This window comes from Monocercomonoides exilis (genome assembly GCF_001643675.1).
Source record: "Monocercomonoides exilis strain PA203 chromosome Unknown scaffold25-1336746, whole genome shotgun sequence".
Lineage (NCBI taxonomy): Eukaryota > Preaxostyla > Oxymonadida > Polymastigidae > Monocercomonoides > Monocercomonoides exilis.
In genome coordinates, this window is record NW_027150570.1 from 375,306 (window position 1) to 387,860 (window position 12,555).

Consider the following 12,555-nt stretch of genomic DNA (forward strand, 5'->3'; position numbering starts at 1 on the left):
TTGTTTTTTGGCATTTCATGGGTATATATTGAAATTACACATTTCATTAATTTCTTAATTGATTTGCCACTATTTTTTCACATTTTTATGCAGCATTTCATTACCATTGGTGCAAAATTCCTTTGTCAAATACTTTTTCATCGTTTTCTCAAACCACAGTTGTTGCAAATGATATTTTGTTTGTATATTTTAAAGTGTTTCATTTTACATATTTTTGTCACAAAACATCTTTTGAAGGCTGTCTTTTGGAGGAAATGGTTCAAATGCCAACACTATAAAAACTGTGAATTTAGGTTGAGACAATTTTTAAAGACCTTCTTTTATCATTTAATAATGCATAACCATTACATTTGATGACTTTTATTTGGGTTTTTCTTTGGATAGATCCTCACTTTACAATTGCTGATAAACGACAGACAATCTTAACAAACTGTAAGATTCCAGGGCGATATGGTCACACAGCCGTAGAGTACAATGGGAAAATGTGGATCTTTGGTGGTGTTTTAACAGAAACAGGGGTAATAATTAATGAATTAATTGTTGTTGGCTGCTCATCTTTGGAGTGGCAGATAATTAATTCTGATGGCGAGATTCCTTCACCGAGGATAGGCCATAGCGCAGTGGTCATTGATGGAGAAATGTTTGTAATTATTTGTAGTTAGGTCAAATCTTCATTTTTTACTCATTTGAATTCAAACAATTATGCTATCAATTACGATAACTTCAATTCTCTTGTAAATTACTTCTTTAAAAACAAATTCAGGATTATTTATGGAGGTCTTACAAACAACCCAACAGATCCAAGCGCATTGATGGTGTCGAATGAATGCTATTCCTTCAATTTTCGCACACTTCAATGGAAGCAGGTTCTTCTTCTCAACGATGCTTCTCCCAGCCGCTGCCTCCACAGCTGCATAGCAGACGGCAGAAAGCTTGTAATCTTAGGTGGAATTACCAGCAGAGAAAACAGCACTCAGATTCCAGTGGAAACTGAGCAGCCTTCATTTCTTCTTCAGTCTGAGGAAGAAGAAGAAGCAATTAAAGAAAGCAAAGATGATATTCAAATACAAAACACAAGGGAAAACAACACACAGAGAAATCAAAGCAGAATGTCGTATCTTCTGACAAATGACTTACTAATAGTCGATTTGGAGAGTGGGGTGTGGTCAAAACCAGATGTGCAGAATGGAAGCAGAGCAGAGAGGAGGAAGCCGAGGCTGATGACAACTGTACGCTCTTTTGAATCAACTTCTTCTTCTTCTTCTTCTTCTTCTCATTCTCCTTCTCCTCCTTCATCAAACTTGTCTCGCTCTTCTGGTTCTTTCTCTTTCATCTCCACAAACGGCATCACTCCATCCGACAAGCCACCACCTCCTCCTCTTGCTCCTTCTGCGAATTCTCTTCACAGTCCTTCTTCTTCTTTCTCTTCATCATCATCCTCTTCTTCTTCCTCCTCCTCCTCCTCTTCTTCTTCCCCCTCATCCTCTTCTTCTCTTCTCTCACCTCCTCCATTGTGTGCCCATTCCGCTGTGATGTCGCCTGTATCGCATCGAATGTTTGTGTGTGGTGGTTGGACAGCTCATTCTGCTTATCAGCACTTTGTGAGGAGGAAAGAGAAGGAGATGAAAGAGAGGAAAGAGGAGAAGGAAGAAGAAGGGAGAGGAGGAGGAGGAAGCAGAGGAGAAGGGAATAATTATGAAGATTGGAGAGGAGAAAGAGAAAGAGAAAGAGAAAGAGAAAGAGAAGGAAGAAGAATCTCTTCGCGAGAAAAGGGGAGAGAACAAGAGCTGAAGATGTGGTGTTTGGATTTAGACCATTTCAAATGGATTCGCTTGCCAGTTGAAACAATTGGAGATTGTGAGCAAATTGTAGAAGTGCCAAAGAATGGAATGCTTGCTGGTGTGAATGCAACTTCTGCTTCTGCTTCTTCTCCTTCTTCTCCCTCTCCCTCTTCAAACTCATCATCATCATCATCATCCACTTCTTCTTTTTCTCCTTCCTCTTCTTCTTCAGGTTCATCTCCTTCCTCTTCAACTTCTTCCTCCTCTTCCTCTTCCTCTTCCTCTTCTTCTTTATCTTCCCGCTCTCTTTTCGTTCCCTCTCGTTTTCTTCATTCAGCCACTTGCCAAGTGATTGAAGATGCAATTTCATCAACTCCATTGAGTTCTCCTTTCCCTCTGCTTTATGCTGATTCTTCGTTGCCTTCTGCTCTTGCTGCTCTTTCTGGTTTGTTTGAAGGAAGAAAAGTGAGAGTTAAATTTTTAGTTTGGTTTTCTTATTTATTTATTTATTTATTTATTTATTTATTTATTTATTTGTGAATGTATTGAGAAGCATTTATTCAAATAACATTACTTTTTCTTGTAATTTCTTTTTTTATGTTGCAATACCATTTATTTTGCATTCTTCTTTTTTTCTTTTTTTGAAAAATTCATTATTCTTTCTCTTTCTCTTTCTCCTTCTCTTTCTCCTTCTCCTTCTCCTTCTCTTTCTCTTTCTCCTTCTCCTTCTCCTTCTCTTTCTCTTTCTCTTTTCTCTTTCTCTTTCTCTTTCTCTTTTCTCTCTCTCTCTCTCTTTCCAGGTGCATCGATGTCTCCAATGAGCAAAGCTATTCTTCTTCGAAAGGAAGGGAATCGAATAAGATCAGCTGTGCCAAAACGAATTTATCTTTCAAAAGAAGAAGACGAATGGGAAAAGAAGATGAAGAAGATGAAGAAAGTGAGAAGATGGAGAGAGAGAAAGAAAGAAGAGGGAAAGGAAATGAAAATTGAAGGAAATAAAATGGAGGAGGAAGAAAATATTGAGAAGTTGTGGTTTTGTGAAGAAGAAGAAGAAGAAGAAGAAGACGAGGAAGATAATTTCAATAACATACAAACACACTTCAACCAAAAAGGATTAATGCAACTGTCAAAATCTTCCTCTTCTTCCATTTCTTCCTCTTCCTCTTCTTCTCCTCTCCTCTGTTATTCTCATCACCCTCCTCATTATGGCCGCCCCTTCTTCCGCATGATCATTTCTGGTGGGATTTCTCCTTCTTCTCTGCCTTTTGATTTCGATGCTTCATTTAACCCTTCTTTTAATTCATCAAATTCATTGAATTCTTCTTCTTTTCCTTCTCCTTCCTCTTCTCCTTCCTCCTCCTCTTCTTCCTCCTCCTCCTCTTCTTCTTCCTCCTCCTGTTCTTCTTCCTCCTCCTCTTCTTCTTCTCCCCTCTTCTCTTCTCCTCTCCCCATCCTCTCTGATATTTGGGTGCTGGAAGAAATTTGTGATCCGCCTCTTCCTGCAAAAAAGGACACCCCAAATGAAATCTTCGAATTGATCAATGCAATCACCAGAGGAGGAGGAAGCAACCTGAAACGAAAGGATTCTCATTCTTCTGCTTCTTCTTCTTCGAAATCATCATCATCATCTGCTTCTTCAAATTCTTCTTCTTCTTCTTCAACGAAGACGTTAAAACCTCCTTCTCCTCCTTCTGCTTCTTCTGTCCCTCCTCCTCTTGTCCATACACGTAGCTTGCCTTTCATTCACTCTTCTTCCTCTTCCTCTTCCTCTCCTTCTTTTTCTTCTTCTCGTCTTTCAAAGAAATACACGGAACCAATCATTCCATCTTCACCAAGCTCTTCTTCATCCACCTTCACTTCAAAACTCCAACACAATACATCTTATCCTTCTTCATTCTCTTCTTCTTCCTCTTCTCTTTCTTCCTTTTCTTCCTCTTCTCTTTCTTTTTCATCTTCCTTTTCTTCTTCTTCTTCTTCTTCTTCTTCTTCATTTCACCTCTTCTCCTCTCCACCTCCTCCATCTGTCACATACCCCACAGGACTCTTCCGCATTTCTCCTCAAAAGGAGTCCCTGGATGAATTAAAAGCCAAACTGAAGAAGAAAGAAAGCGCAGATTTGAGCGCCTACCCTCTCCATGTGCTGGCAAGTGTGCTGAAGGCGCTGCTGAGAGAAGTTTATGCTCCTTTGATCCCTTCTGGACTGACAAATGCATTTGTGGCGTGTTTGCATTCGATTTCTCCTTCACAGGCGATGAGGCTGGTTGTGAACTCACTCACGAGTGAGGTGTTTGACATGGTGAGGAACGTGCTGGCGCTGATGAAGAAGGTTTGGGAAGGAAAAAGAAATAATAATAATAATAATAATGAATGAATAGAAAGAAAGAAAGAAAGAAAGAAAGAAAGAAAGAAAGAGAGAGAGAGAGAGAAGAAAAGAGAGAAAGAAGAATGAGAGAAATGGATGAAATTTTTTTTTTTTATAAAACTATTTTTGCTATTTGGGTTGGAATTGTACACGAATGAATAGAAACAGGTTGTATTTTGAACATCTTTAGAATATTTCAATTAGAAAATAATCATCATTTTTGCATTAAAAATTTAACATCTTCTTTCTCTTTCATTCTTTTTCTTTCCCCTTTCCCCTTTCCCCCTTTCTCCCTTTCTCTTCAGGTCTCTCTCCACCCCTCCACGCAGATGACAGCCAAAAACCTCTCCATCATCCTCACCCCTGCTTTCTTCCCCGAATTCACTGCAAAGGACAGCCCAGCCCGTTCTTCTCTGTTTGCCATGGCTTCTTTAATGTCCACTGCGAATCCCATGTTTGCGTGTGTGGAGCAGCTCATCCTCGACTTCGACGCTATTTTTGTGCCATTTTGCAGGTCAGCTCCTTGTCCGTATGTGGCGGTGGCGGTGGCGTTGCACGATAATTTGATTGAGGAGGAAGAAGAGGAAGAGGAGGAAGAAGAAGAGGAGAGAGAGAATGAGGAGGGAGAAGAAGGAGAGGAAGGCATGGAAAGAGAAGGAGAAGGAGGAGAAGGAGAAAGAAGCAAAAATCAACATCAAAGAAGAGGAAGAAAAAATAGAAGTGATTCTTTAGTGATAGATGACGAAATCCCCGGAGAGGAGCCACTGCCTCGTAACTTCTACGGCAAGACACATTTGCCCATCTCTTCTCAGAGCGACACAGGAAACCAAGTGAAAGAGCTGTCGTTTGCCTCGCAAAGCATCGCATTTGTGTACTGCTTCGATTTCCTGGCGGAAGGGTGGATGCTGGCAGAGATCAACGGCCATGTTGGCATTGTCCCCACGAACTACTTTGAGATTCTGGTGCGAAGACAGTTTCCTCCTCCTTTTGATTCCTTGTGGCTTTTTGAGCAGTTCTGGGCGAGAGGGACGGCGTTGAGGGTGATTGAGGGTCTGGATGGAGCAGTTCCTGTGAAGAGGTGGGCAGTTATGAAGAGGTGTGAGCAGGAAGAGGCGATGAGGGTGTGGAGGCTGAGGGAGGAGTGGATGAGAGGCGTGTTGAAAGAGCAGAAGAGGGGAGAAGGAAGAGAAGGAGATGATAAAGAGAAGGGAGGAGAAGAGGAAGAAGAAGAGGTTGATGATATAGAAGTTTTGAATGCGTTGTGTCGATATGGATGGAGGAGGTTTATTGAAGATGTGGTGATTGAGAAGAAGCTGAGGAGTTATGCAAAGGGAGGAAAAGAAGAGAAAGAAGGAGAAAAAGGAGGAGAAGAAGAAAAACAACAACAAGAAGAAGAAACAAAAGAAACAACCTCAAAAGAATCATCATTGAATGAACTTAACTCAAAATACACAAAAAACAAAGGCTTTGGTTTGATCCAGTTGTGTTTGGAGAGCCAGACACAGGAGATGTATGAGACAGAGCTTGTTTCATACCCTCTCCCTCCTCCTTCTCAGAAACATGGCAGTCTGCCTCATAGTGTAACCGAAGGTAAGTTTGGTGATAATTCTTCTTCTTCTTCTTCTTCTTCAAATCTTTCCTCCTCTTCTCTTTCTTCTCTTTCTTCTTCTTCCCCCACAAAGCTTTCCTCAGATCTCTCCTTCTCTTCCTCATCCAAAACATTAGGCTTATCAAAGCCCTCTTCTCTTTCTCTGCCTCAACCGCTCGGCTTTGGCATCGATGAGAACATTTCAATGAGCGAATCAATGAAGAAAAGACCAAAACACTACAGCGGTGCTCCAATCACTCCTTTGCTTATCAATTCTTCTTCTTCCTCTTTTTCCTCCTCTTCTCCTCTTCCTTCTCCTTCTGGATCATCTCTGAGTCAATTCCAGACTTCTTTCTCTTTCTCTTCTTTATCTGACAAAACAGACAAGCAAGCTGATCAATCTAACCCTGCCCCTTCTCCTCCTCCTTCTCTTCCTCCTTCTCTCCCTCCTTCTCATCTTCCTCTTTCTCTTTCTCTCCCTCTTCCCTCTCAACTTCCTCCTCCAATGACTCCCAACTCTTCATCAAACTATCTTTTGAGCTCGCAAAATCCCTTCACCTCTCCTTCTGTTGCATCAACAACGATGCCTTCTGGTTCTCCTCCTCTTCATCATCATCATCTGATATCTTCTTCTTCCTCTTCTTCCTCCTCTTCTTCTTCTTCCTCCTCCTCTTCCTCCTCTTCTTCTCATTCTGATGGCAGTGCACTGATGCGCTTAGTCTTTTCTCGATTGGAAAAGTTGGAGAATGAAGTGAAAGCAGCGAAAGAAGAAGGAAACGAAAGAGAAAGACGGCTGCAGGAGCAGATTTTGCTGGAAAGAGAAGAGAGAAAAAGAGAAAGAGACGAGAACGAAAGGATGAGGATGGAGATGGAGATGATGAAGGTGCAGCTGGAGATGCTGAGTGTGATGATTGAAGGTTCTCAACAACAACAACAACAGCAAGCTCATAATCAGATGTTATCTTCTTTCTCTTCTCCTTCTAATACTTCTTCTTCTCCTTCTTCCTCTTCTTCTTCTTCTTTTGTTCCATCTTCTTCTTCTTCGATTTGTGCTTCTCCTCTTCCTTCCTCCTCTTCCTCCTCCTCTTCTTCTTCCTCTTCTTCAGACCACACAAAAAGGAGAGATTCCATTGATTCAATCTGTTCTGACACATCTTCCTCAGCCGAATGGGTCGATGTGCAAGAGCAGAATGCAAACAGCCTTTCTCCTTCTGACTCACCCCTTTCTTCTCCATCTTTCGTGTCTGCTCAATCGACTTTTACAAAAGGATATTCAGATGCGAATAATTGCGATAATAATAATGATAATAATAATGATGGTGATGATGTTATTGTTATTAGTGCTGCTAATGTTGTTTCTTCTTCTTCTTCTTCTTTTTCTTCTCTTCCTCTTCCTCTTCCTTCTTCTCTTCCTCCATCTTCTCATTCATCCTCTTCTTCTGATCAAAATACAACTCAGATGATTTCATCATCATCATCATCATCTTCATCTTCTTCTTCTTCTGGTGTTCCACATGCTATTTTGCCTAAACCTTCTCGCCCTCCACCTCCTCCGCCAAGCCTTGTTGATGCTGTTCCTGCAATTCGACGTTGAAAAAAGAAGAATTAATAAATATTATCTTTAAACTTTTTATAATTTTTATTATTTTTGATATTTTTATTTATTTTTCCTTTCTTTGATGTTAAATCTATTTCATTATTCATTTTTTAAAGAAAAATAAAAAAAAAAAAAATAAAAAATATTGTTTTGTTTTTGTATTTTGGTTTCTTTTTTATTGCTGTTTGTCGAGTTCAATGATTTGTTTTGTTTTTCATGTTGATATGTACACTTCACAATTTCAAATGGCAATTATTCTTTTTTTTTGGGAATATCTTTTTCAAATTTTAATTTTGCTGTAAGAGTTGTTTTTGGTAATTGAAACAAATAATTCCTAAAAACAATACTTCTGTTTGATTGAAAAACTCTATGATAAGGTGAGCATTTTGTTTTATTTAACGGAAATTTTTGAAAAAAATGTTTGAATGAATATTTATTTTTCATTCCTAAAAGAAAAAATATTTTTTCCTATCTGTTTCATGAGAACGAATTTGCATGAATGTCCAATGCGCAAGTTGGAATAATTTGAAAAATTTTTCTTTTCAAAATTTGATGAACAATATTTCATTTCTGATTTGAAAAATAATTTCGTTTTTCGGCAAAGGGCTACTTTAAGGGTACCTAAAAAATTTTAAATTAGCTTTATGAAAAGGCTAAATGTTTCCAATTGAACTTTCATCAACACTCTTTGGTGTTGACGATATGTTTTATTAATCATCGAACTTTTTTAGGGTTTTCGTTCTCAAAAACAACTGACCCCTAATTGAAATTTTGAATTTCTTTTTTGAAAAGTTAATTAAATAACAAAAAAAAGACATTTTTAGGTTTATAAATTTGAATATTTGTGCTATTTGCAATTGTTAGGGTTGATAATAACTCGATTCAAGCACTGATATGAAGTTTGAAAAAAGTCTCGTAAAACTTAATATTTGAATAAAAAAACATTCAATCATTTTCAGTTTTGATCAATTGATTATTATAAACCTAATATACTTTTAATATCTCTCCATTGCATTTTTTAGCTATTTATTCATGGATTTAATGAAAAAATCAGGTACCCTTAAAGTAGCATCTTGCCCGTTTTTCATTTATAAGAGTCGTCGAATTTCAAATTTTTTATTGACTGATCTTTCATTAGAAAATATTTATTGTTATTATCAACATTCAATGAAAACATTTTTATGTTCATTTTTTGTTGAAGTTTATTCCTCTTCATTTAAGCCTTTGCGACATACAGACTCTGTCAAACGGAAACGACAATTTGACCGACAATGAATTTCAAAACTCTTTTCAGAATCATTAATTTGGAAAATTTGAAAAATTGGATAACATTTGGGTGATTATTTTTGAAATCATATCTTTTTTCGGGGTGTTGAATTTTCAAATATTGTTTGTCATTGGGAAGAGATTTTGAATTCAAATGTCAAATTCATTACAACTGTTTCAAAAACAAATGTTTTTGCTGAAATAAAGATGAAAATGTCTCAAACATACCATTTCACTTTTTTTGTGTTCATTTATTAATATAAAAGGGAAATTTATAAACCGAAAATTATGAATGGAAAAATATGATTTCAAAAATAATCACCCATTTTAATTCAAAAAATTTTTTAGCTCTATTTTATTTTATGAATGACTTAAATGAATAATAAAACATGAAAATGCAAAAATATTGTTTTATTGACGAATCGACAGTTCTTTTCGACTTGATCATGTCTAGATCAGTCTGTCTGTTGAGATCAGTCGGTTTGTCGAGATCATTTGAAAAATGAGTGAAATGACTAAAAATGACTTCATCAAAGAATTGCCGATTGAATTACAAAGATGCTTGTCAGCGAAAAATATTGTTTGGCAATTTTATTTTATCCCAGCATGTATAATTATTTATTTTTTAATATAATTCATCTTTGCAGCTTGAAGCATTTGAAAGAAAAGTTGAGGAATTAAAAAACAATGAATGCACATTCGTGGAATTAATAAGAACAAAATCATCCAATGGCGGAAATTGTATGTTTCTTATTAATTATCACTCAGATTAATTTGCATTTTTCTGCTTTTAAACAAGTCTACAAACACCCAAACAATACTGGAGAAGAAATTGGAAAGATTCATTTTGAAACATGTAATGGAAAGCTTTGGCTAGCATATACTCCTGTCAAGACAGATGGATCTCTTAAAAAAGATGGACATATTTATTTCTTGTGCCCAAACAGCAAACAAGGAATAAATTGTGCCACCTCCGGGCGAAAAGGATGCGATAAAGTTGTGAATCATCGATGCGCATTGACAACTGCATCAACAATTTTACCATATTTCAAGTTTCATCCATCTTCAAGATTGTCTGAAGCGTCAGCAAAGAAAATTGTTCCAACTCATTTTCAATTTGATTCGTTGGTTGAGCAATATTTGCATTTAATTGGTCATTGCAACATCGCTTTTCTTTCTGCTTACTCCAATGAATTCAACAAATTTATTTCTTCTTTAATTATCACTTCCCAACAAAATCCAACTCTTTCACCGACAACCATATTTCCAACTCTCACATATAGAAAGCTGACAGCACTTATTCAAGAAGAAGGAAAGAAAAGAATTTCTGAACGAAATGCAAAAATATTCAATTCAATGGTTGCCGTAATGATGGACGGAGGGATAGTTGCTGGAAAAAAATACACTGTCATCACAATTGTTCCGTTGCAGACAAAGGCATCTCCATTTTTCTGGAAAATTGAAAAGGCATGTTTCACAACCACTGATTATTTCAATCTGGCTAGTGATATAATTGGAGAAGTTTCGAATTTGAAAGGAGAAGTGCGCTGTTTTTGTACGGACGGCTTGCTTCCACAAAAACTCGCAATTCAAAGCTTTGCAGATCATTCGAAGTTGTGCTCAGACGAAGAAACACTGAAGAAAATTTCACCGATATTTGTTTACTGTTGTAACCACTTAATCAATCTAATTGTCATACGCCTTTTTAAGAATTATTCATTTTTCGTTCAATTAAAGGAAGAAATTACATCATTTTCAAAGTTAACAAGAAAATCATCAACAAAGAACCCGTTTTTACCGAAATGCCCCTCTTTCATTGAAACGAGGTGGCTTTGTCTTTTCGAAATATGTTGTTTTATAACAAAAAATCTTCACAATGCGTCATTTACAGATTTTTTATCCAAAGAAAAAATTGATGATGTGATCCGATGTGAATTATTACTTGCACCTCTGAAACAACTGCAGTTATTATTTGAAAACGATGAAACAAAACTTGGCGATGTGTTTCCCAATGTTCTGAAATCCATTGCACAATACATGTGGTTGCAAGATCTTGAGGAATTTTCTTCCACCGATTGGCAATATGGAGTTTTCTTTATTGTAATCCAACTGTTCAATTCATTTTTAGGGAAAGAACGAGGAGATCAAATCGCTTTGGCTCATTCCTTAACTCCAATTGGTATTCTTGAATATAGAAACGGTTTGCTTTCAAAGTGTTATTCAACAGAACTTATGAAATTGAAAGAAAAATACAGGCTGTTCAAATGTTCATCTGCATTTTCAAAGGATTCAGATCAGACTCAAATTCAAAGGATGCGTTGCGGTACATCAATTCAATCCACAAAAGATATTATGCCAAGTGACTCTGCCTTTCTTTGTCCTTCAAAAGAAATTCCAAATATTGTGCTTTCAAAGAATCAACAGAAAAAGTTACAAACATTTTCTCATGCAATGGAAGATAAGAACAGCGAAAATGGATTTTTTGCAGACAAACAATACGCGCTTTCATTTTTTTCGAAGAATGAAAAAACTAATTTTCCAACAAATTTTCCTCACCCAATATTCTCTTCTCCGTTATCGGTTGAGACTTTTTATTCTGCTCTCCAATTTATAAGCCCAGAAAAAGATAAAATAGCAGACGCAATTACTGAAACACAAGTTCAACTTCAGCCGCTTCCAAAAGATTTTCACTCCATATCATCGACTTCACCAATCTATACACATAACAACAGTTTGCTGCATTTATTAACTCTTTTGACAGAAAATTCACTGATTGAAAAAGAAGCAATTTCAAATGAAGATGAAAACCTCGATGAAATTGATTTCGACGAAGCAGGCATTATTCAAGCAGAAAATAATGCAGCTGATGATGAATTCGAGGTTCATTCTCCTTTCTGTGTTAGAAGTGAGCAAGAGTCATCATTTTTCGAAACAAGAAAAAACCATTCACAACTTGAAGATCATGACATGCAATCAAATTCAACAAAAAAAGATGAAGATAAAAGCTCCGATAATGTTGAAAACACTTCAGAAGATGACAAAGACGTTGAAGAACTTGGCGCAAATGAATTTTCAGTCATTGATTGCACAATGTCAGCAGAACAAATCAAGAAATCTCTATTCAAAATCCAACAAACAATTAATATGGATTGGTTTCTGAGATTAAAGTCAGCATTCAATGATTATCTTCTAAAAATTTCATGTCTGAAAGCTTCTTGCTATATTGAGAGCCTCAAAGCATTCTTTTCTTCAATTTTTCTGGACGACTCTCTGCACGTGGAACATTATAATTCTCAAGTTTTCTATTTTAAAATCAGCAAGCAAGGAATTATTCCAACAATTTTTGCCAATATTTGCTATTCTTTAACGATGTTTCCCTGCAGCGAAGTATCTTGTGAGAGAATTTTCTCTCGCTTAAGACGAATTATTGGAGGCAGAAGGTTCTCGATTTCACCAGAAACACTTAACGCATTGTTTCTTTTATAAAGGATCTTTTTGAAGATAAAAGATTTGAGAGCAAAAGCAATCCTTTCACTTTTCAGTGATGAGTTTTGAGAAATGTGTGAAACCTGATAATAATGCCTTCAAAATATTGCAGTTTTTTGAACAATGTTTGGAGTATTTTCATTATTAATTGTTTTTATATTAACTTTTTTCATTTAACATCAATTTAAGCATAAAGCAATAAAGAAGAAGACAAATGGGTTACAAAAACAAGGCATGCTTTATTTTTTTATTGAATCATCTGAAGACTGTGAATGAATGCTTGAAAATATATTTATTTATTTGAATAAAATAATCTTCTTAGCTTTCACTTGCTATTCATCCAAATCGATGCGTTCAACATTGTTCGTGGAACTTTCGTTTCGAATTCGAACATTTTTTATTCTTCTGAATGACAAGTGATGTTTAAAACTGATAATAATTGCTGTGAGCCATGTATTTTCTGAGATATTGTATT

At 36.5% G+C, this 12,555-nt stretch overlaps 2 protein-coding genes across 2 annotated transcripts; both read left to right on the forward strand.

The window, feature by feature from the left end:
• Positions 1-17: 17 nt before the first annotated feature.
• On the forward strand, positions 18-7,706 carry MONOS_10730 (putative RhoGAP domain; the record flags this gene model as incomplete). Its single annotated transcript, XM_067863205.1, has 7 exons — positions 18-21; positions 94-178; positions 238-293; positions 385-640; positions 764-2,226; positions 2,582-4,107; positions 4,449-7,706. 7 exons carry the CDS (start codon positions 18-20, stop codon positions 7,323-7,325), a joined length of 6,267 nt encoding a protein of 2,088 aa, XP_067726538.1. The 3' UTR covers positions 7,326-7,706.
• Positions 7,707-9,096: 1,390 nt separating this feature from the next.
• Positions 9,097-12,080, forward strand: MONOS_10729 (uncharacterized protein; the record flags this gene model as incomplete). Its single annotated transcript, XM_067863203.1, has 3 exons — positions 9,097-9,174; positions 9,242-9,335; positions 9,394-12,080. 3 exons carry the CDS (start codon positions 9,097-9,099, stop codon positions 12,078-12,080), a joined length of 2,859 nt encoding a protein of 952 aa, XP_067726539.1.
• Between the last annotated feature and the right edge of the window lie 475 nt (positions 12,081-12,555).